This window comes from Toxotes jaculatrix, chromosome 9 (assembly GCF_017976425.1).
Source record: "Toxotes jaculatrix isolate fToxJac2 chromosome 9, fToxJac2.pri, whole genome shotgun sequence".
Taxonomy (NCBI): domain Eukaryota; kingdom Metazoa; phylum Chordata; class Actinopteri; family Toxotidae; genus Toxotes; species Toxotes jaculatrix.
The window spans coordinates 10,312,591-10,336,449 of NC_054402.1; the positions used below are offsets into that span (position 1 = coordinate 10,312,591).

Genomic DNA, 23,859 nt, shown 5'->3' on the forward strand with positions numbered 1-23,859 from the left:
ATTTTGAGGTCAAAAACAATTTTGACTTTTTTTGTCCGATTTTGACGCCTTACTATACTATGACGTTTTTTATGACATTTTGAGGTCAAAAATTTTTTTGACTTTTTTTGTCCGATTTTGACGCCTTACTATACTATGACGTTTTTTATGACATTTTGAGGTCCAAAAAATTTTTTGACTTTTTTTGGCATTTTTTGACGCCTTACTATACTATGACGTTTTTTATGACATTTTGAGGTCCAAAAAATTTTTGACTTTTTTTGTCCGATTTTGACGCCTTACTATACTATGACGTTTTTTCTGACATTTTGAGGTAAAAAAAAATGTTTGACTTTTTTCGTCCGATTTTCACGCCTTACTCCCGTATGACGTTTTTTATGACATTTTGAGGTCAAAAATTTTTTTGACTTTTTTTGGCATTTTTTGACGCCTTACTATACTATGACGTTTTTTATGACATTTTGAGGTCCAAAAAATTTGTGACTTTTTTTGGCATTTTTTGACGCCTTACTATACTATGACGTTTTTTATGACATTTTGAGGTCCAAAAAATTTTTGACTTTTTTTGTCCGATTTTGACGCCTTACTATACTATGACGTTTTTTATGACATTTTGAGGTAAAAAAAAATGTTTGACTTTTTTCGTCCGATTTTCACGCCTTACTCCCGTATGACGTTTTTTATGACATTTTGAGGTCAAAAATTTTTTTGACTTTTTTTGGCATTTTTTGACGCCTTACTATACTATGACGTTTTTTATGACATTTTGAGGTCCAAAAAATTTGTGACTTTTTTTGGCATTTTTTGACGCCTTACTATACTATGACGTTTTTTATGACATTTTGAGGTCCAAAAAATTTTTGACTTTTTTTGTCCGATTTTGACGCCTTACTATACTATGACGTTTTTTATGACATTTTGAGGTCAAAAAAATGTTTGACTTTTTTTGTCCGATTTTGACGCCTTACTATACTATGACGTTTTTTCTGACATTTTGAGGTAAAAAAATTTTTTTTGACTTTTTTTGGCATTTTTTGACGCCTTACTATACTATGACGTTTTTTATGACATTTTGAGGTCCAAAAAATTTTTGACTTTTTTTGTCCGATTTTGACGCCTTACTATACTATGACATTTTTTATGAAATTTTGAGGTCCAAAAAATTTTTGACTTTTTTTGGCATTTTTTGACGCCTTACTATACTATGACGTTTTTTATGACATTTTGAGGTCCAAAAAATTTTTGACTTTTTTTGTCCGATTTTGACGCCTTACTATACTATGACGTTTTTTATGACATTTTGAGGTCAAAAAAATTTTTGACTTTTTTTGTCCGATTTTGACGCCTTACTATACTATGACGTTTTTTATGACATTTTGAGGTCAAAAAATTTTTTGACTTTTTTTGGCATTTTTTGACGCCTTACTATACTATGACGTTTTTTATGACATTTTGAGGTCAAAAAAATTTTTGACTTTTTTTTGGCCGATTTTGACGCCTTACTATACTATGACGTTTTTTATGACATTTTGAGGTCAAAAATGTTTTTGCCTTTTTTTGGCATTTTTCGACGCCTTACTATACTATGACGTTTTTTATGACATTTTGAGGTCAAAAAATTTTTTGACTTTTTGTCCGATTTTGACGCCTTACTATACTATGACGTTTTTTATGACATTTTGAGGTTAAAAAAATGTTTGACTTTTTTTGGCATTTTTTGACGCCTTACTATACTATGACGTTTTTTATGACATTTTGAGGTCAAAAAATTTTTTGACTTTTTTTGTCCGATTTTGACGCCTTACTATACTATGACGTTTTTTATGACATTTTGAGGTCCAAAAAAAATTTGACTTTTTTTGTCCGATTTTGACGCCTTACTATACTATGACGTTTTTTATGACATTTTGAGGTCCAAAAAATTTTTGACTTTTTTTGTCCGATTTTGACGCCTTACTCCCGTATGACGTTTTTTATGACATTTTGAGGTCAAAAAAATTTTTGACTTTTTTTGTCCGATTTTGACGCCTTACTATACTATGACGTTTTTTATGACATTTTGAGGTCAAAAAAATTTTTGACTTTTTTTGGCATTTTTTGACGCCTTACTAAACTAAGACGTTTTTTATGACATTTTGAGGATAAAATTTTTTTTGACTTTTTTTGGCATTTTTTGATGCCTTACTATACTATGACGTTTTTTATGACATTTTGAGGTCAAAAAAATTTTTGACTTTTTTTGTCCGATTTTGACGCCTTACTATACTATGACGTTTTTTATGACATTTTGAAGTCAAAAAAATTTTGACTTTTTTTGTCTGATTTTGACGCCTTACTATACTATGACGTTTTTTTATGACATTTTGAGGTCCAAAAAATTTTTGACTTTTTTTGGCATTTTTTGACGCCTTACGCCCGTATGACGTTTTTTATGACATTTTGAGGTCCAAAAAATTTTTGACTTTTTTTGTCCGATTTTGACGCCTTACGCCCGCATGACGTTTTTTATGACATTTTGAGGTCAAAAAATTTTTTGACTTTTTTTATCTGATTTTGACGCCTTACTATTCTATGACGCTTTTTATGACATTTTGAGGTCAAAAAAATTTTTGACTTTTTTTGTCCGATTTTGACGCCTTACTATACTATGACGTTTTTTATGACATTTTGAGGTCCAAAAAATTTTTGACTTTTTTTGGCATTTTTTGACGCCTTATGCCCGTATGACGTTTTTTATGACATTTTGAGGTCAAAAATTTTTTTGACTTTTTTTGTCCGATTTTGACGCCTTACGCCCGCATGACGTTTTTTATGACATTTTGAGGTCAAAAAATTTTTTGACTTTTTTTATCTGATTTTGACGCCTTACTATTCTATGACGCTTTTTATGACATTTTGAGGTCAAAAAAATTTTTGACTTTTTTTGTCCGATTTTGACGCCTTACTATACTATGACGTTTTTTATGACATTTTGAGGTCAAAAAAAATTTTGACTTTTTTTGTCCGATTTTGACGCCTTACTATACTATGACGTTTTTTATGACATTTTGAGGTCCAAAAAATTTTTGACTTTTTTTGTCCGATTTTGACGCCTTACTCCCGTAAGACGTTTTTTATGACATTTTGAGGTCAAAAAATTTTTTGACTTTTTTTGTCCGATTTTGACGCCTTACTGTACTATGACGTTTTTTATGACATTTTGAGGTTAAAAAAATTTTTGACTTTTTTTGTCCGATTTTGACGCCTTACTATACTATGACGTTTTTTATGACATTTTGAGGTCCAAAAAATTTTTGACTTTTTTTGGCATTTTTTGACGCCTTATGCCCGTATGACGTTTTTTATGACATTTTGAGGTCAAAAATTTTTTTGACTTTTTTTATCTGATTTTGACGCCTTACTATTCTATGACGCTTTTTATGACATTTTGAGGTCCAAAAATTTTTTGACTTTTTTTGGCATTTTTTGACGCCTTACTATACTATGACGTTTTTTATGACATTTTGAGGTCCAAAAAATTTTTGACTTTTTTTGTCCGATTTTGACGCCTTACTATACTATGACGTTTTTTCTGACATTTTGAGGTAAAAAAAAATGTTTGACTTTTTTCGTCCGATTTTCACGCCTTACTCCCGTATGACGTTTTTTATGACATTTTGAGGTCAAAAATTTTTTTGACTTTTTTTGGCATTTTTTGACGCCTTACTATACTATGACGTTTTTTATGACATTTTGAGGTCCAAAAAATTTGTGACTTTTTTTGGCATTTTTTGACGCCTTACTATACTATGACGTTTTTTATGACATTTTGAGGTCCAAAAAATTTTTGACTTTTTTTGTCCGATTTTGACGCCTTACTATACTATGACGTTTTTTATGACATTTTGAGGTCCAAAAAATTTTTGACTTTTTTTGTCCGATTTTGACGCCTTACTATACTATGACGTTTTTTCTGACATTTTGAGGTAAAAAAAAAAGTTTGACTTTTTTCGTCCGATTTTCACGCCTTACTCCCGTATGACGTTTTTTATGACATTTTGAGGTTAAAAAAATTTTTTTGACTTTTTTTGGCATTTTTTGACGCCTTACTATACTATGACGTTTTTTATGACATTTTGAGGTCCAAAAAATTTTTGACTTTTTTTGTCCGATTTTGACGCCTTACTATACTATGACATTTTTTATGACATTTTGAGGTCCAAAAAATTTTTGACTTTTTTTGGCATTTTTTGACGCCTTACTATACTATGACGTTTTTTATGACATTTTGAGGTCAAAAAAATTTTTGACTTTTTTTGTCCGATTTTGACGCCTTACTATACTATGACGTTTTTTCTGACATTTTGAGGTCCAAAAAAATGTTTGACTTTTTTCGTCCGATTTTGACGCCTTACTCCCGTATGACGTTTTTTATGACATTTTGAGGTCAAAAAATTTTTTGACTTTTTTTGGCATTTTTTGACGCCTTACTATACTATGACGTTTTTTATGACATTTTGAGGTCCAAAAAATTTTTGACTTTTTTTGTCCGATTTTGACGCCTTACTATACTATGACGTTTTTTATGACATTTTGAGGTCCAAAAAATTTTTGACTTTTTTTGGCATTTTTTGACGCCTTATGCCCGTATGACGTTTTTTATGACATTTTGAGGTCAAAAAATTTTTTGACTTTTTTTGTCCGATTTTGACGCCTTACGCCCGCATGACGTTTTTTATGACATTTTGAGGTCAAAAAATTTTTTGACTTTTTTTATCTGATTTTGACGCCTTACTATTCTATGACGCTTTTTATGACATTTTGAGGTCAAAAAAATTTTTGACTTTTTTTGTCCGATTTTGACGCCTTACTATACTATGACGTTTTTTATGACATTTTGAGGTCAAAAAAAATTTTGACTTTTTTTGTCCGATTTTGACGCCTTACTATACTATGACGTTTTTTATGACATTTTGAGGTCCAAAAAATTTTTGACTTTTTTTGTCCGATTTTGACGCCTTACTCCCGTAAGACGTTTTTTATGACATTTTGAGGTCAAAAAATTTTTTGACTTTTTTTGTCCGATTTTGACGCCTTACTGTACTATGACGTTTTTTATGACATTTTGAGGTTAAAAAAATTTTTGACTTTTTTTGTCCGATTTTGACGCCTTACTATACTATGACGTTTTTTATGACATTTTGAGGTCCAAAAAATTTTTGACTTTTTTTGGCATTTTTTGACGCCTTATGCCCGTATGACGTTTTTTATGACATTTTGAGGTCAAAAATTTTTTTGACTTTTTTTATCTGATTTTGACGCCTTACTATTCTATGACGCTTTTTATGACATTTTGAGGTCCAAAAATTTTTTGACTTTTTTTGGCATTTTTTGACGCCTTACTATACTATGACGTTTTTTATGACATTTTGAGGTCCAAAAAATTTTTGACTTTTTTTGTCCGATTTTGACGCCTTACTATACTATGACGTTTTTTCTGACATTTTGAGGTAAAAAAAAATGTTTGACTTTTTTCGTCCGATTTTCACGCCTTACTCCCGTATGACGTTTTTTATGACATTTTGAGGTCAAAAATTTTTTTGACTTTTTTTGGCATTTTTTGACGCCTTACTATACTATGACGTTTTTTATGACATTTTGAGGTCCAAAAAATTTGTGACTTTTTTTGGCATTTTTTGACGCCTTACTATACTATGACGTTTTTTATGACATTTTGAGGTCCAAAAAATTTTTGACTTTTTTTGTCCGATTTTGACGCCTTACTATACTATGACGTTTTTTATGACATTTTGAGGTCAAAAAAATGTTTGACTTTTTTTGTCCGATTTTGACGCCTTACTATACTATGACGTTTTTTCTGACATTTTGAGGTAAAAAAAAAAGTTTGACTTTTTTCGTCCGATTTTCACGCCTTACTCCCGTATGACGTTTTTTATGACATTTTGAGGTTAAAAAAATTTTTTTGACTTTTTTTGGCATTTTTTGACGCCTTACTATACTATGACGTTTTTTATGACATTTTGAGGTCCAAAAAATTTTTGACTTTTTTTGTCCGATTTTGACGCCTTACTATACTATGACATTTTTTATGACATTTTGAGGTCCAAAAAATTTTTGACTTTTTTTGGCATTTTTTGACGCCTTACTATACTATGACGTTTTTTATGACATTTTGAGGTCAAAAAAATTTTTGACTTTTTTTGTCCGATTTTGACGCCTTACTATACTATGACGTTTTTTCTGACATTTTGAGGTCCAAAAAAATGTTTGACTTTTTTCGTCCGATTTTGACGCCTTACTCCCGTATGACGTTTTTTATGACATTTTGAGGTCAAAAAATTTTTTGACTTTTTTTGGCATTTTTTGACGCCTTACTATACTATGACGTTTTTTATGACATTTTGAGGTCCAAAAAATTTTTGACTTTTTTTGTCCGATTTTGACGCCTTACTATACTATGATGTTTTTTATGACATTTTGAGGTCCAAAAAATTTTTGACTTTTTTTGGCATTTTTTGACGCCTTACTATACTATGACGTTTTTTATGACATTTTGAGGTCAAAAAAATTTTTGACTTTTTTTGTCCGATTTTGACGCCTTACTATACTATGACGTTTTTTCTGACATTTTGAGGTAAAAAAAAATGTTTGACTTTTTTCGTCCGATTTTGACGCCTTACTCCCGTATGACGTTTTTTATGACATTTTGAGGTCAAAAAAATTTTTGACTTTTTTTGTCCGATTTTGACACCTTACTATACTATGACGTTTTTTATGACATTTTGAGGTCCAAAAATGTTTTGACTTTTTTTGTCTGATTTTGACGCCTTACTATACTATGACGTTTTTTATGACATTTTGAGGTCCAAAAATTTTTTGACTTTTTTTGTCCGATTTTGACGCCTTACTGTACTATGACGTTTTTTGAGGTCAAAAAATTTTTTGACTTTTTTCGTCCGATTTTGATGCTTTACGCCCGTATGACGTTTTTTATGACATTTTAAGGTCAAAAATTTTTTTGACTTTTTTTGTCCGATTTTGACGCCTTACTATACTATGACGTTTTTTCTGACATTTTGAGGTCAAAAAAAATGTTGACTTTTTTTGGCCGATTTTGACGCCGGCCATCGCTGCTTGCAGCTTTAATTATATTTATACCATCTTTCATACTCTCTATATAAATATACATACACCCATCCATACTATATCTAGCTAATCTTTAAAAATCACAATACTACCTCAGTAAGGTTTCTGGAGTTGCACTACTAAATGCATCACTCACTTTTGCAGATATACTGTATATTTGCGCAAGTACAACTCTTGTTAATTTCCTAGCTCTCAAGATTGTCTTTGTGCTGCTGTAACATTTGAATTTCCCCTCTGGGCTAAGGGTTTCCTTGTATTTAGGGTTTATTCTTGACTATACAGTAAATCTGACATTACTTGATAAATTCACAAACTGTGGTATGAATCAGCCTATTGAGGGTTTCCAAAATGTAAAAATATTAAACATGCACTGGGGAAAAAGGTTCATGAATTCTAGAAATGCTATATTTAATATAGAATTGTGTAAATAGTTAAATAGTCAGTGTCAACTCTTTTTAATCCTACCTTGCAAATTTATGGCGGTCATGTGAAATATCATGAACAGAAACTGCACATGATCACACTTGCATTTCAATTTTTATTAATCATCATCACACACCCACAGATGCAAATATACTAATACTGCCCCAATAAGTTACATTTAAATAAAAGACAGTATTAAGTTACTTACTCCCATGTGATAAAATAACAAACCTATAAGGTTACAAAGATGATGTTTCAAACTTTAAAATACCTTATAAATGGCTCTGCATACAGTGCAATATGAAGTTATTCAAGCTGATTGCAATAAAAACTTTTTCTCAAACTAAAACTGGAAAGCAACTCAAAACTCAACAACAACAACAAAAAATTCAGATTAAGCAATGTAAGGAAATGTTAGCACATGATCAAAGGGAAAAAAATGTGCCTTTCACATTTTTCAAACATACAACTCTCCCTAACATTTCAGGACTGCCAAATACAAAGACACAGTTGAAAAACATCTGTGTGGCTACAGCCCACAACACTGTTTTCAGCAATTATCCTATAAACTGAATATAGCAATCACTTCCTTCATTCAATGTACTTCTGAATAAGGAGCTTCAAAATAAAAAAGAAGTGCTTTAAAACAAACGAAACTGGTTAATGTTGAATTTTTTCTGCTCTAATGGAAGTGGGGGTGGTTATGCAGTTCTGCAGTTTCTGTATTTACAGGGAAAACACCATCATCTTTACCTTGTTACCTAGTTAATCCCACAGCTCAGACAGAGCAAAATAATAATACAATTCACCTAAAAACTGATTTTTTTCCCCTGATGGGACATGCTTATGACACCCTCTCAAGAAGATAAATGAATAGATGAATAATTTACTATTCAACCATTAGAATTCATGTAACATGTCTTCAAACAACTTTCTTTAACAAGAGTACTACTGTAAATATTACAGGATTAATGTCTCCTATTGCATCCAGAAAAATTGATACCTGCCACTCTATAGAAAAATAAAATCACTGTACATCCAGCTTATGACTGGAGTGAGAGGTCTGGCATGAAAACAACACTACGATACCCCCCCCCCCCACACACACACACACGGGGAGGACTTTATGATTTATCGACATTAACAGAACATGTCCATGCAACAGAGTCACCCACACTTGCCCGCATGCACAACTGCCACACACACACACACATACTCTTTCGTTCCGGAAACGTCTCCACAGGACAGGAAAACACACAGTAAATACAGCAGAAATCACGAGCATGTGGCTGGAGGGTTATTTTAGTGAGGGGAAGTTAAGTTTTGAATCATTCAAATTTCTCCATTTCCTTTCCCAAAACCATCTCTTCCTAAAATCTACTGTTATACTACTAGATGTCACCTGGGCAGAAGGGTTCTATGTATCAATCTGAGCCGCCACTTAATAATTTACACTTGGAGACATCCCAACATTATGAAAAAAACATGTTTAAAAATCACATCCAACTATTTATCCCATTTCAACAAATGTAACAACAATAACATGGATGAAGAAGTTCTGAGGTACTGAAGATGTCATTGTGAGTGACCAACTCAGGCGTTAGGGAAGAGCTTGGAGTGGAGTTAGTCTGTTACTTTGCATTGAAAAGAGCCAGGTGAAGTGGTCTGGGCATCTTATCAGGATGCCTCCTGGACGACACTCTGTGGAAGGTTCCCCTACTCACCCCACTTAGAGGAAACAACAGCCAGAGCACGCTGGAGGGGGAATTAATAGTCTGGGGACACCAAATGACAAGGTTGGGTTAAGGATGCCAGTACAACTCTGCTTATTCTGAAACTGCACTGAAACTGTAATAGAAGCAGATCGTGAGGCTTTATCATAGATCCAGGACAAGGACTGGAGTGTACTTGACCTCTGGGTAATGCTTCACATTACCTGATGTTAAAGGAAGAGTTTAACAGTTTGGGAAATGCTTTCTGTGTTAGATGCAAAGATTGATGCCACTCTTATGCCTGTCTGTTAAGTACAAAGCTGGAGCCAGGAGATGGTCAGCTTAGCTTAGCATAAAGAGTCCACAGGTAACTCAGTCCACAGGTAACAGTATTCTCCTACTAGTATCTAAAGCTCGCAGATCAACACAAAAAGTGGAGCAACTTGTCATTTTTACACTTTGCTTCTTGTACAAACTAAACAAACAAGATGTAATGTGTTAACTGCTGAGCTTTACAGGTGTTGGTAGTTGCATTTTGTAACTTTTTACCATACAGACATGAGTGGCACCAATTGTCTCCTCTAATTCTCTGCAAAAAAAAGAGCTAATAAGCACACTTCCAAAAATGCTAAACTATTCTGTTAAATCCACAGTTCTATTACTTCTCAGTGTATTTTCAGGGTCTCTAGGACAATAGATGGATGGAATCAAGATGGCTGGACAGCTGCTGTATGTGCATATGAACTGAAAAGTTTAACAGTAGGGAAAAGGGGGAGGATGGAATAAAGCCTCTAGATTTTTTTCAGAGCAGAGCTCTTCCCATCAACCAGCAAACACTTGCGGTTGCAGTGGTGGGGGCAGGAGCTCATTCTCAATGTTATCAGAGTCGATTGCTGATGACGCTGCAGGTGTTGTCCCACTAGATGTGGTTGCGGTTGGGTTTTGTGTCTCTGGTGGAAAGCTCTCCAGAACACTCTGCACCTTCTGCTCAACTTCGTCTGTCCAGTCAATGAGGTCGCTCTCCAGCTGGCGAGCCTTCTCCATGACGCGCTCCTGCCTTTCCCCGAGCCCTGTTAGCAGATCCATCCGTTTGTGGACCTGACTGAGAGCTGCGCTGCCTGGGGAGCAGGAGGAAACTCCAGTGGCCTGTGGCCAGTGTGGGGATGCCTGGCCTGACATGTAGAGCTCAAACTCCTCAGAGCTCAGGTTCAGAGACTGACCGTCCAGCTTCTCAATGAAGGCTACAGCACAGCACTGGGGACAGGGAATGTGGAGGGTCATTAAAAAAAATCAGTGCCACATCAGATTCACTTAGGTTCTTTTAAATAGTTTTGGCATTTTGTCTTTATTAGGTAACTGACAGTTGAAACAGCCATAAAATGAGAAGTGAGGTATGGCATGATATGCCTCTCAAACACTCACCCAGCTGGATGGTCAACATTCACTTTGATTTAAATGCCAATTAGAGTTTTAAGGCTTTAAAAAAATAATTTTAAAGTAAAACATTAGTGAGGTGGATCACCTGGATCAAGGTGTCAAAACCAAACTGTGACATTAATGTCCTATTAAACAACAGGATTTAACCGTATTCAAGACCAATTCAAAGCCTGGAATGTTTTGGAGATTTAAAAACCTTTCAACTGACTTTGACATTCAGTGAATTCCAGGAAGTAATTTGTGACAAAGGCTTGTAGTTCACTTTTTTAACTGTAACTTCTTTTTCTCAATCTGTCTTTTCCCACTTTGCTACCACAGCTACAGTGAAGCAAGAGGTGTTTTCAAATTAAGCATGTTACGCAAAATCTTAACATGTTTTGTGGCTACATTGCATAATGGCCTATTGAGACAACCTTTTGACATGTAGCTCAGTTGCCAATGACACAATTTCTAGATGAGCTAGACTGATATAAAAACCTGACCTCAACTGTTTGTGTTTCACACACTCAGTTGCTGGTTTATTAAGTACACCTAGCTAAAACTAAAACAATCTAATAACAACAGTCTTGATACCTTCATGAAGATTATAATGTTCAGTTTTGTTTGAAACTGTTTTGGAGAGGTGCTGATTCAACTTCATGATCTTTCAGAGGTTGTAGTTTGTGGTGCTGTTGAGCTATATTGCAAGTTACAAAGAGGTGTTTCTGTTCAGCCTGCCCTCATTGATGTAGATGAGGAGATGGAAAAAACTAACAGTAGCGCCTGCCAATATAACACAAACAATTCAACAGCAAAAAAATTGAAATATGGAGAATAAGAAACAAACACACCACATAAATGCACACAGGCGTGTACTCATCTCCTCACCAGATTAGTGAAGTAGTAACCATCCTCTCCAGTCATGAGTCTGCTGGGGTTGCAGAAGCGGGTAATGTACTGGATGTTGGACTGCAGACGTGGAGGGTTTGCTTTCAACACAATGTAGATGAGCGTGGGGAGGAAGTCATCCGCAGACGCAGCCTCCTTCTTGCTGACTTTGATGGCATTGAAGATGTGCTTGCTGCAACGAGTGATGCACGCCAGCTTGTCCTTGGGCACGCGCTTCGAATCCATTTCAATCACGTCTGGTATGATGCAGAAAATTGAGGAGATAAATCTGAAAATCCTACTGGATGGCTACCATCAAGATAATGAGGTAACGTCCAACCATGGGCTTCTGAAAAATAAACCTCAGGAGACCTACCTGTGATGGCTTTGACTACACTGTCAGAAACCTCAGGGATCTCCTCATCTACAGGAACACACAGCATCTCAATGGTGACCCAGTGCAAGGCTCTGAAACAGAGCACGATAATGATTTCAATGTAAGTAACTCTCACATGCAGTTGTTTTACTCGCAATTACTTTTCCTTGTGCTCAGAGAGAATGCATACAAATTGTGTAGTGCATATACTATTACAACTTTTGTTTACTAACCTGATTCTCTTCTGAATGGCCAGGTCTTTCTTCTCATCATCTGTGGTCTCAGGACAGAAGACTTCTTTATAGAGACGAGTCATCATGTACTTCTCTACTTCATCCATAATGCTTTCTACATGATCTGATGAACCTAAGACAAGATGGACAAAATACGAAAATATACAACACAAATACATTATACACTGTATGTTAGTGAATTTCTGTGTTTTTCACTGTTTACAGCTGATTATTCTTGAGTGTTAAGCAAAAAGAGTCCACTATAAGTGTTGAAAAAAAAGAAACAGTGTTAAAAGAGTTAAGTAGTACCTTTGAACTGGGTCTGGAGGCGTTCTGAGAGGTTCTGGTAGAAGTCCTGAACACACTCTGACAGCTCATCAGCACCCATGTCCTGTATAAAAGGAATGGAAACAAACATTTCAGCTCAGATGAAATGTCATTTCATCTTAAAGATATACTAATGGTACAGAGACAGATATTAAAATTCAGCCCAAATATGACAGTGTGATATACTGTACATGGCTTTGATTTTGATAGGGTTATGTGTTTAAATATGGTCATTACTACACAGTTTTAAATGACTATTTACAAACATTTGTTTTCACTTCCAGCAACAATGTACGACAATCATCATCTCACAGGGAAGTATTCAAGGCCTCACCTACTGTAGGACAAATATTTAAAGAAACTGTCATGCAAAAAATATCTGCTGCTGTTTCGCATTTTTGCTAAATGTTTTTAGCATTTGAGTTGAAGCCATTTAAGCCCATTTAATTGTGTTGTGGAATAAATCATGGCAGGTGGAAATGAAACAGCATAACAGATAAACACCAGTGGAACGCAGACATGACGTGCCAGTGCAATGAATTGAAAACTACCAGTACTGCTATCCGTGCTGTCTGACTGAGCTTAACCTTAACCCAAAATTGAATTGCAGCAGTAATGTGATAACAGGTTGTGCAAACTTGTTATACATAGGAATTAGATGGTTCCTATAGGTTCATTTCACCCACAAACAAACACACAACACATAATGAGTAACCCACTTAAACTTACCCGCTTATAGACCATGCTCTCAGTGAAGGCCCGGCACTGTTTGAAGATCTCCCTACCAGACTTCAGAGGCTTGAGAAAATCAATGAACTCTCGCGTTGCGTGGTCACTGTCCAAAGAGGAATGTCGGCTTGTGGAGGAGCTTGGGCTTGGGCTGGTTTGTGTGTCAAAAGGAGCAGCATCTTGGGAGAGACATTTAATGTTATTTTAACCGAAGCTACAAGCACTTGCATTTTTTCATTGTGCTATGAGCTGCAGTCTAATACTCTCTTTTAACCTGACTGTGTGCAAGTTGCCAGGTTAAAAATCTACAGAAGTGGCTGAACTGAAAAAGATCATTGAGCTAGAGTTTGGGAGATCACAGCCTGCTTTTGTTTCATAATGTTCCAGTTCCGTAAAAACGAAGAAGCTGTCATTGGGCCAAATTAATGAAATGAAATGAAAAAAATGAGTTATTGCTCAATTTCTCAACAGTATTGGAAAGTTTAAAAACTATAAGGAACAGATGTTTAATAACTAGAGTTTCTAACAACTGCATATGTGCAAATTTATATACCTTTTTTTGGTGGTGTTTTTGTCGAAGGAATAAAAAACTTTGTGACTGTGTTGACTTTGCTGGACTTCTCCTTTGTTTTTCTTTCTTCAAACTTGCTAAAGGGTGCGCTGGTAGGTTGTGATTGGGCCTTCTGATGTCTACTTGCATATGCTTCCTCTTCCTCTCTCTGCAGCCTGGGAAGGAAAAGACAGCTCAGCTCTAATAGTTGTCAGATGGACGGACAGACAGACGGACGGACATACACCAGAGGAAGCAGACAAAATGAGGAGGTGAGTGAACAAAAGACACACTTTTTGCCATTAGGAATACAAGGGACACAAGACACAGTCAGACCTCTCAGCAAGTGCCCAGTCTTCTTGAATCTGTCTTTGCCTTTCTCGCTGATTTTCCTCTCGCCAGCACTTCGAACACAGGCCCTGCCAAGCAGTGTTGCCATAAAAACCACATCCTTTCTTGCAAAGCAGCTCCGATTGGTCCAAATGGATCCCGCGTCGCTGGCTCATCATCCTTCACCAAAGGAGGACTGCTGGGGAAATTCAGAGGACAAAATTGTGAATTGGCGTGTGTACAAAACATACAAGCGGCACTGATCATTAATACATTAAATTATTAAATCCATTCAGGATTGTTGACAAGCTTCTGCAGCGTTAACTTGTGGCTGAGGTGAAGTACAACTCTCAACACCCGGCGTTGGTCAGCCGAACTAGCTAGTGTGGCTAAACCGTGGTTTCAAACAATAGTTTAATGTAGCGAGGTCCAAAACCTTTAATCATGGCATTATCGGCTCTAATTTGATTTATTTTGAAGGGTGATGAGCTACGTTTGGCGATAGCGAATATCCCCAGCTCTGACCTAGCAACTGGTTAGCATTAGCTATCTGACAGCCAGTAGCTCGCTCTCACAGCACTCGACAGAGAATTTACGCTAACTCTAACAGAATATCCTTTCAAAGCAACCGTGTCCCTTAGTTAAGGTTACTTCCTATCATTTCTGAAAGATGGTTAAGTTACTGTAGCTGCAAAGTTTGTGTCACATTCAAAAACGCGAAATCAATAAGCTAATCTACTGATAGCTACCACTGTTAATCTAAGCTAATTACAAAGCTAAGCTAGGCAACTAGCTAGTTTAACACTACGTTAATGAAGATGCTCTCGGTTGTGAATTTTGTGTCAACATACACTCTCATTCGCTGAGTCAAAAGGTTATCGAGATATCGTCGTTCCAGCTCCAGTCTACTATTGGTGGATGTTTACACTAGCCAGGTAGCTAGCTTTGTCCCCCAGCCATTTTGTTTGGCAGTTCTTTCTTCTTCGCTGGTGTTTTTGTTGGTATGTTAAAAATGAGGTGAAATGGTTTAGCGCCTCCCAGTGTTGCCATATTGTATCTGATTTATGTTAACAGTGAAGGAGGCGTTACTGAAGAAGCAAAGTTCATTGACTCCACCCCGTCTTCTTGCCAGCATCTGGAGCAGTTGTCAGATTGGCGGTTTCCATCTACGAAGAGTTAGGTTAGATTCTCCAAAGGTTTTCAAACTCAAAGTGTATTTAATTTTCCAGAATATAAACAAAGACAGGCTAAAACGGGCCAGGTTGTAGCGAACAGCATAAGGGACTGAATCCAGGGCAAATTGTGCTTTCTGTTCCTTGTCAAAGATTACATCTGTTCACTCACTTTTAAGCACGTAATATACGGAACTGACAAAAAAACCTCTCCTAAACGAAAATTAAAAACAGGACTACCATTACGATGACTGGGGTCGGTTCTGCTCTGTTTGGGCTTCTTTATGTCAGTCAAATATGGCAACATTGATCTTGACACACAGGCCAGAGGTTTCAGTTTTGATTTCAGCGGCTCATGTCGATAATACTGTTCAATACCTGTTACGTTAAGAAGGTTAGTTGGTGTGAATATCGCCAAGTAATTACGCACTGGTCCCACCCCTACACGCAGGAAGGACTTTAGGTGTGATTGCAAAACTCATTGGACTTGACTCTAAATGCTGCGGTGACAACGAGGTGTATGAGTAATGGCAGGTAAGAGGACTTTACAAGCAGCCGTATAGGCATAACTCAACTTGTGAGCACTTTAAGTAGTTGTCTACCGCTGAAATTGACTTTGTGTTAAATGTGCTCATATTCAACTCTGGGCAACTACCGAGGCGTAGTCATTCTCCGCAGCCACAGCCATGAGCAAACAAACCACCCAGAGTGTAAAATGGCCATCCTCAACTCAGTCAAATATCAAAGAAAGTGTGTTTACAAAATGAGAGGAGAGCTGGACACTTGGTTTGGCAGCTCACTTGTTGCCCATTTGTCTGAACGAGGCCAGTCCTGTTTATGAAGGAAAGAAAACACGGTAAAGCCCAGCGTTCGCGTAATTTTCTCATATAGATAGATTTACATGATGTTTGGCCTATTTCATTTGTTGCATCAGAGACAAATGTTGCAGATTTTACAATTACATACTCCCTGGTAGAAATAGTTCCTATGCATACTATGCTTTTACATGCTTGCACAATATGATGCATTATTTTGGATTTAACAACCCAACAATATATTGAGTGGTTACAGTGAGCTCCTTCTTGACCAGTTACAAAATGGTAATATAGTATTTACTTGTTATATAGTATTTCAACAGCATGGTCTCCAATTGTATATACCTGTAGAACTTCAGACGTGACCACTTTGTTAGGTACACAGATTTAATGTAATACAAATACAAAAGTTCAGCCATAAATTATACCTTTACAAAGGTTGTTATTCACACTGACAGGGAAGTATTAATATAATATAAATATGTGTTTATTATTGAGGTTGTAGTTTGCTGTGGAGGGGGGCAGAATATTAAAAACACATTTCCAAATAATTGTAACACACATCACTGACAGTATCAACAAAAACTGAACATTATAACCTTCCTAAATGTTTGTGGCAGATTTATTGTATTGGATTGCATTAAAGCTAGGGAGTGTATTTTCAATTCATGTTTAGAATGTTAAACCACATTACAAATGAGCTGTGTATTTTATTTATTTGTCTTTTCATTTTATTTGTTTGTTATGTTTTTTGGCTCATAATGATTCCTCTAGATAAAGAGCTTACCAGGCTTTGGAATGAATTTGTTTGTTAGAATGAGTCATCTTTTCCTTCCCTTTAAAAATCTAAATGTGATAGGTGTTATTTTCATGTTTTACATTCCTTCTCCCAGATAAGGTGCTTGCCAGCGTGAGAACTAAGTTTGTGGAGCGGATATCAAATGAACTGATCAAGCAGCTCCTGGACGATCTTTTAGAGGATGTTGTCTTGAATGAAGGGGAGAAAGACGCAATACTTGAAGAGAACAAAAGCAGAGCTGACAAGGCACGCTGTCTCATTGACACAGTGAAGAAGAAAGGAGATGAAGCCAGCAGGAAGCTGATTGCTCACCTTCAAAGCAGAGATCTGATGCTGTACTCCACCTTGGGTCTGTCCTCTGTTCAGCCTCTTTAACCAGGTGAGATGGCACACTTAAATGGAGCTGATCTACACTAATGAGCTAGGGAGACTTTTATCACAATTTTATGCAAGTAGTGACAAACTAATGTACTTTGACAAAGTCATGTTCCAAGCTGTGGTTAAAAAAAAAATAGAGAAATGCATCATTTAGAACAGTAATCTTAGTGACAGTAATTTGAACACCTGCATGTATTCGAGAAACAGGAATAGCCTCTGTTTAAAGGATAACTCTGGTATTATTTGATCCTTTTCTTATTTTCAACAAATCCTATGAAAAGACCAAAACAAACAACAACCTACTGAAAATCTTTAAAAATGTGTCTCAAATATGTGGTTTCATTTTTAAGAAAAGCTTGATGTTGTGTTTTGCTGTTTCCAGCCACTGTGTCTCAAGAGTAGCAGAAGAGGCCATTCACACTCATCCCTACCACTGAAGCATCGTGGACAGAGAAAATAACGAATGAAGAGCTTCATCCTGCAATATTTAAAGCCATTTTGGATAACAGAGATGTTGAAAATTAATTTCCAGATCTACTCTCAGATTTGGCATCACTCTGTATAAGGTTAAAAAAAGTTTTACCGCAAAAGGACCACTGAGTTGGGTCATGTGACCACATTGCATTCATTCACAGTTCATTCATATTCAAAATCTGTTCATGTATATTAATGCATAGTATATAAAAATGTTTTCAGAAAATCTTGGACTGGGTTCAGAGACACGGGACACAGGAATGCTGGGATATTTTTCATATTTGTAACAATTTAAATAGTATTTGAATAGTTTAAATAGTATTTTTCATCTGGTATTTTTCAAGGGGTAGGTCATGTAAGAATATTTAGTGGGGATGACAAATATGATTTCACTGCCATGTAATTCCTCTGAAATACAAAGTACAGGTCTATTTTTGCTGGTGGAGAAATATCATTAAAAATTAATTCAAGTGACTTAAAATGTAATTACAACCACTTCCTGGGAGCCCTGCTCTGTCATTATGAATTCACATTTTGTGCATAATGGTTTGTGGACGATTTGTAACATTTACTTGAATACAGTAAGTTTGCAATAAGACAATTCTGTAAAATGGTTTCATTAAGAACTTTTATTAGAAAAATAAAATTGTGTGATCATAAGTAGCTTTTTTTCATTTCTTTTGGTGTCACTATGAAACTCTTTTAATATTTCTACTGTACTACTGTTATAATCAGTGATTCACGCAGCGTGAAAGTTATTTAAAGTTATGTATCATTTCCAGCCATTATGGTTTTTTTTTTTTTAATCTGTTAATCTGTAAACCTCCCGGGAACCAGGTGTGGCTCACAGTAGAGTCTCAGCCATACCAAATATGGTTTAGGGTCAGTCACACCGAGGAGGTGATCCACGTTAGGCTGCACCATTTGGAGCAGAAATTCTCATTTTAAGCTACTCTTTATTAGCCTGCAGCAGATAGACACATGATAAGTACACTGCAATTCTTATCATTTAAATGTAAGTTAGAGACGTAAAGCAGGAAACATTACGCACACGTCTCCTACCTACAGGCAACAGGAGTCTGGGCAGTTTTCATATATACTTTGCAGACTTCGGTTTTAACTGTTCTGTGATAGGAGATTTGTGCAATGGCAGGTAAGAGTTCACGGCTTAAATGCACTTTGCAAATACGCTATGGCTTACGGTAAACTGTATGTTGGCGGCAGTGTGCCGGCGAGCAGCCAAAAAACGTTAAAGTCTATATTAACTGTGTTGACTGTAAATTGTCTGGGTTATGAAGGCAGTGAGGAGGATGGGGTTAGAAATATGATTTCTTGGACTTAGGAACGAATGTCTGTTTAAAACCTTGTTTAAGCTATTCTGCATTTTCTTGTATATGCCACGTCCTGTAGTTTCACTTTGCAGACGCTGATGCCCGCCTATTTTGTCCTATTGTTTACTCCACTGAGTTGTTAAGGAAAAGCAGATAACGTAATATGATGCAGCCTTTTTAGATTTTCAGAACTGTTTTGTATAAGACAACACTTGCTTGGAAAGACTTGTCTTGTACTACGTTCATAGTCGGTCCAAGCTCTTTGGTTCAAAGTGTTTGTTCCGAATAAGATGAACCATAAACGCAGGTCAAAGTGCGTCGGTCAGTTTTTTTTTTTTTTTTTTTTTACTGAAGAATCTGATTTCTTTTGACTGAAAACCGCACAATGTGTTAAAAACAAGTAATACTGGCTGTCTCACAGTTTATACTATTTTGTGAAATTATTACAAACAGAATTTTCAGCTGTTCAAGTGAAGCAGGAAAACCGTGGGCGTAGCTGTCCGACTTCCTTTCTTCTTCTGTGTGAATAGGACGAACACAGACCAGTCAACCATCCCCCTGCGATACATAACTGAAGACATAGCTTTACTCAAACACTATGCCACTGTAGCTTATTTGAAAACTCATCGAAATATATGGAATTTATAGAAATATTCTAAACACATTGCAATAAGGGTACAAGCACAGGCGTAAGAAATGCATATTGATAATTTCATGCATGAAAGTCGTCAGAGTCACCACTATTAATCATCGATTAATAGTTAACTCACAGTTGCTGTTTTAGAGACTCATGGTTTTCATAGCACAGCAGTGTTCTGTAAATATTTCTGATCTGGTCTTATTTGTAAGCCTAACCCCTCACTGAAATAACCTCAAGGAGGCAACATTTAAGGTGTGTAATTTCTTTTGATTCATATTCCCTCTTTAAGATAAGGAGCTCGCCAAGGTGAGGAAAAAGTTCGTGGAAAGGGTCTCCAAAGAAGTTATAAATCAGCTCCTGGATGACATTTTAGAGGATCATATTGTGAATGATGGAGAGAAGGAGTCAATAATTGAGGAGAACAGTACCAGAGCAGACAAGGCACGCTGCCTCATTGACACAGTAAGGAACAAAGGAGATGCAGCCAGCAGGAAGCTGATTGCTCACCTTCAAAAGCGAGATCCTACACTTTACACTCAACTGGGCCTGTCCTGTGATCAGCCTGCTCCGCCGGGTAAGCTGACATATTTCAGCTAAAGAGAACTTCAACTTATTTTTTTAATCTAATCCACTATTGTAATTTGACACCATCATGAGCAGGTATTGTGCACAGATAGAGAAACTTTACAGTAATGTTGTGTTTTGTTGTTCCCAGCTGCAGTCCCCCAGGGGGAGCAGGAGTGGTCAACCACGCTCATCCCTACCACTGAGGCATTCTGGAGGGAGAAACAGAATGATAACAGTGTAAGCTATTCATAAAAGCCATATCAAATACCTCAAATACCTTATTTGTCAGTAGTGGAAACAATGAGGAAAAATGGTAACACACACATGGTAACTTTTTGTTTAATTTTCTTCCTTTAAATTCATTTCGCAGATTTACCCTGTGACCAAAAATAATATGAGGAACCGTGTGGCCCTGCTAATCACTAATATAAAGTTTACTTATGAGAAATTAAACAGAAATGGAGCTGAGAAAGACGAGGAGAACATGGAGAGACTGCTCACAGCTCTGGGATACGAGGTGGTGAAACACACCGACCTCAAAGGAAAGGTACTTGTAAACAGGGAAATTAAAAAAATAAAAATTATATTTATAGATTTTTGTCTGGTTGTATTAGGACTACAGTAACTGATACCTGACTATTTTGTCTTTCTCACAGGCAATAGACGATGCTCTAAGTGAGTTTTCTACACATCCAAAACTCAAAGAGACAGACAGTGTGTTGGTGGTTATCATGTCTCATGGGAAACTGGGAGCTGTGCTTGGTGTCAACTGTAAAAATAAATTGGGCATTGAGGAACCAGATGAGTTCCCCATCAACAACATTTACAAACACTTAGGTTCAGAGAAATGTCCGCAGCTGCTGAACAAACCCAAAATCATCCTCATCCAGGCCTGCAGAGGAGGTGATTCTCATCTATTTTTTCAGACATACCAAATTTTAAAACAGATTGATTTGGAAATCTTTTCGGTGAATGTCTTATTTGCTGTCTTTAAGTGAGTGAGGTTTGCTTGAACTGCATTAAAAATATGCCACATGTGTTTCAGGTATGCAAGGATCTGTGCTTGTTAGTGATGACCCAAAAACAGATTTGGCCTGCGACAATGTCCCACAGCCGGGTCCATCTGCGTCCTCATGTGAAGAAGACATAGAGGATGATACTTTGAGATGTGTACACAAAGAAAAAGACTTCATCTCTCTTCTTTCCAGCACCCCTGGTCAGTTTAATTGTAGTATTATCAGATCTTATTCTAAATCTCATTAAATAGTTAACATCACTAATCTCCAAGAATAGTTTCTTTATGTTGTAAAAACTAAATGTACTCTGTGTCTGTCTGTTTTTCCTGCAGATACTGTGTCATACAGACAAAAAGATCGTGGGTCTCTTCTTATCCAGTACATTGTTGATGTATTCAACACCTTTGCACACAAGGACGACATTGAGGAACTTTTCAGAAAAGTGAGTTTTGCAAGGATAAACTGCTATAAATCTTTTCTGAGTGCAAAATAAGAATGTATATTATGTATAAATGGAAAGTAATATTAGTAATGAGGCAACAGCAGCATAGAACAAGAAGTAATGATTATATTCCTGCTTTATTAGTGCAATCCTTACATCATTTCATATACTCTTTCTTTCAACTACACAGGTCATGCAACGCTTTGAAGATTTTTCCATTGGCAACAAAAGACAGATGCCAACCAAAGAGAGATGCACTCTCACGAAGCGCTTCTACTTCTTTCCAGGTCTCTGAGACAAGACTCGGTGCTGTTTAACACATAGTTTGTAGCCACAAAAGCACTGTAACTTGATTAATTAGCAACAGAAGGTGAAGACATAAAATGCAAATCTTTATTCAGACTAAACACTGTAAATTTAAGGGAAAAGTAACATGAGCTCAGTCTGTGTGAAGGTCTGCCTAGCCCTGCTAACAAGCAATGCTGTGAAGACTGACACTGTTCACAGTCAGTGTGAGCAGAGGCAGAGCAGTTCCTCAAGTTTTCCACTGACTGTGTCTTCCTCTGACTTTGAATTACGCAGTTTGTGTATGGGACGCCACCTGTTTTCTATTTTATGTTAATCTCAATGAATTTGTACTGAATTTGCTTATTTGTTGATCAAAGGGCTAGAGTAGTTGTATTGCTTTGGATTTGATTCGTATTCCCATTTTCAGAATTTGTGTATCGTGTATTGTCATCCTATTGAGTAGACCACACATAAGAATGCTCACTATCATATATCATATATATATCACTGTCATATAATTGAATTCCTGCTATTCTTTGTTTCACCCTTTATTAAATACATCATATAATCTTTAGTTATAGTAACAAAACTATAAATATGAACAAATCAAGTTATTAGTTGCCTTTCTTTGGTGATGTAAAAATGAAGACTGAAAAACAGCAGATAGTAAAGTTTGGTCTTCATACATTTTTAAAAAATCAATTTTTAATGTAAATGCAGCAACATACAACACAGTAAATCTCTGTGCGTGTGTGAAGAGGTGCATGAGCCAACATATAACTGGTGATGATGATGATAATTAGATGTGTTCTTAAACACATCTAATGTTAACACATCTAATACTTAAACTATACAACTTTAAGTATTAAAGTTAAGTATTACTGAAATAATGTGCAGTGATTCTCTGATGGAATGATTATGGAATAATCAAATACTGTAAATAAAAGTGTTTATTTAAATGCAGTTGTTAATCTTCGTAGGCGTGAGGCTAAAAGGGGAAGTAAATATTCTGTTCTGCTTCAACTGTGAGGGAAAGGAAACAGAGTCCAGATGAGAGTTGATGGAAAGTAAAGTGCTCAAGGGACAAAGCTGCTCCTAAAAAATGGGAAGTAAATCCTCACATTGCAAACAAAAATGATCTGAGTTAACAACTGACTCATGACTTCAAGAATTGGACAAAACTTTTTTTTTTTTTTTTTTTTTTTTAGAAATTAGGAGAAATAAAACTGTTTCTGTCAGCAACAGTCTATTAATGTAGCCCTAAATGGGGGATGTCCAAACAGGGACAGAGAAAAGAAAATGTTAGCTTTAGAATTTAGACAAATAGACCTCAAATCAATAGCCACAGAAACCACACCAACCAAAGAGAAATTGAAATAATTTACCTCTCTCTGAGGGACAGACGGCACCTTCAAAATAAAAGAGGAACCTTTGGACTTTAACATAACATTAAATTAACATTAGATTAACATATAATCTTCTTGAAGGGAAGATTTATTGCAGGACTGTTGTATTAGACTGTGTTACTTTTAGATAGGTGGATCTAATAAACTGCCAACTGAGTGTATGAGAGGGGGCCTTCTCCAGATTAGAGGACTCTTAGCTTATACTTTCGTACTTATACTTATGCAAGATTTCAAATGCAGGACTTTTGTTGTTACACCCTACTTGATCCAATAGACAACAATGTGCTGGAATCAACTGTCCTGAATCTCTACAACAGCAGTGAACTGAAAAACTGAAAAATAGTCTCTGTGAATGCACGTATGCAAATCAAGGTATAATCCGAATGTGATTTTTCAGACAA

General features: G+C 36.1%; 3 protein-coding genes across 5 annotated transcripts; 2 read left to right on the top strand and 1 right to left on the bottom strand.

The window, feature by feature from the left end:
• Nucleotides 1-7,664: 7,664 nt before the first annotated feature.
• LOC121187020 (rab5 GDP/GTP exchange factor-like) lies at nucleotides 7,665-15,190 on the bottom strand. Of its 3 annotated transcripts, none has more exons than XM_041046041.1 (9): nucleotides 14,982-15,190; nucleotides 14,137-14,329; nucleotides 13,804-13,976; nucleotides 13,251-13,429; nucleotides 12,504-12,585; nucleotides 12,195-12,327; nucleotides 11,962-12,053; nucleotides 11,586-11,842; nucleotides 7,665-10,535 (listed from the first exon to the last, which is right to left on the bottom strand). In XM_041046041.1, exons 2-9 carry the CDS (start codon nucleotides 14,307-14,309, stop codon nucleotides 10,104-10,106), a joined length of 1,521 nt encoding a protein of 506 aa, XP_040901975.1. In that variant the 5' UTR covers nucleotides 14,310-14,329; nucleotides 14,982-15,190; the 3' UTR covers nucleotides 7,665-10,103. The 3 variants fall into 3 exon arrangements, with proteins under 3 accessions (XP_040901975.1, XP_040901974.1, XP_040901976.1); XM_041046040.1 differs by having other exon boundaries at nucleotides 14,137-14,326; nucleotides 14,982-15,189; XM_041046042.1 differs by lacking the exon at nucleotides 14,982-15,190 and having other exon boundaries at nucleotides 14,137-14,394.
• Nucleotides 15,191-15,349: 159 nt separating this feature from the next.
• On the top strand, nucleotides 15,350-18,428 carry LOC121187021 (caspase recruitment domain-containing protein 16-like). The gene is made up of 3 exons (XM_041046043.1): nucleotides 15,350-15,836; nucleotides 17,011-17,295; nucleotides 17,677-18,428. The coding sequence occupies exons 1-2, from the start codon at nucleotides 15,830-15,832 to the stop codon at nucleotides 17,289-17,291; spliced, it is 288 nt and encodes a 95-aa protein (XP_040901977.1). The 5' UTR covers nucleotides 15,350-15,829; the 3' UTR covers nucleotides 17,292-17,295; nucleotides 17,677-18,428.
• Nucleotides 18,429-18,641: 213 nt separating this feature from the next.
• Nucleotides 18,642-23,013, top strand: caspa (caspase a). Its single transcript, XM_041045750.1, has 8 exons — nucleotides 18,642-18,921; nucleotides 20,029-20,313; nucleotides 20,455-20,543; nucleotides 20,677-20,853; nucleotides 20,963-21,209; nucleotides 21,352-21,522; nucleotides 21,655-21,764; nucleotides 21,955-23,013. The coding sequence occupies exons 1-8, from the start codon at nucleotides 18,915-18,917 to the stop codon at nucleotides 22,057-22,059; spliced, it is 1,191 nt and encodes a 396-aa protein (XP_040901684.1). The 5' UTR covers nucleotides 18,642-18,914; the 3' UTR covers nucleotides 22,060-23,013.
• Nucleotides 23,014-23,859: the final 846 nt, after the last annotated feature.

What these genes read in the sequence shown, in the direction of transcription:
- LOC121187020 (XM_041046041.1), bottom strand. Translation starts at nt 14,309, where the DNA reads ATGATGAGCCAGCGACGCGGGATCCATTTGGACCAATCGGAGCTGCTT. An exon ending in AGAGCATGGTCTATAAGCGG is followed by an intron (nt 12,586 to 13,250) that starts GTAAGTTTAAGT and finishes CCTTTTATACAG; the next exon opens with GACATGGGTGCTGATGAGCT. An exon ending in GTTACTACTTCACTAATCTG is followed by an intron (nt 10,536 to 11,585) that starts GTGAGGAGATGA and finishes CCCTGTCCCCAG; the next exon opens with TGCTGTGCTGTAGCCTTCAT.
- caspa (XM_041045750.1), top strand. An exon ending in AGAAACAGAATGATAACAGT is followed by an intron (nt 20,544 to 20,676) that starts GTAAGCTATTCA and finishes TTCATTTCGCAG; the next exon opens with ATTTACCCTGTGACCAAAAA. An exon ending in ACACCGACCTCAAAGGAAAG is followed by an intron (nt 20,854 to 20,962) that starts GTACTTGTAAAC and finishes TCTTTCTCACAG; the next exon opens with GCAATAGACGATGCTCTAAG.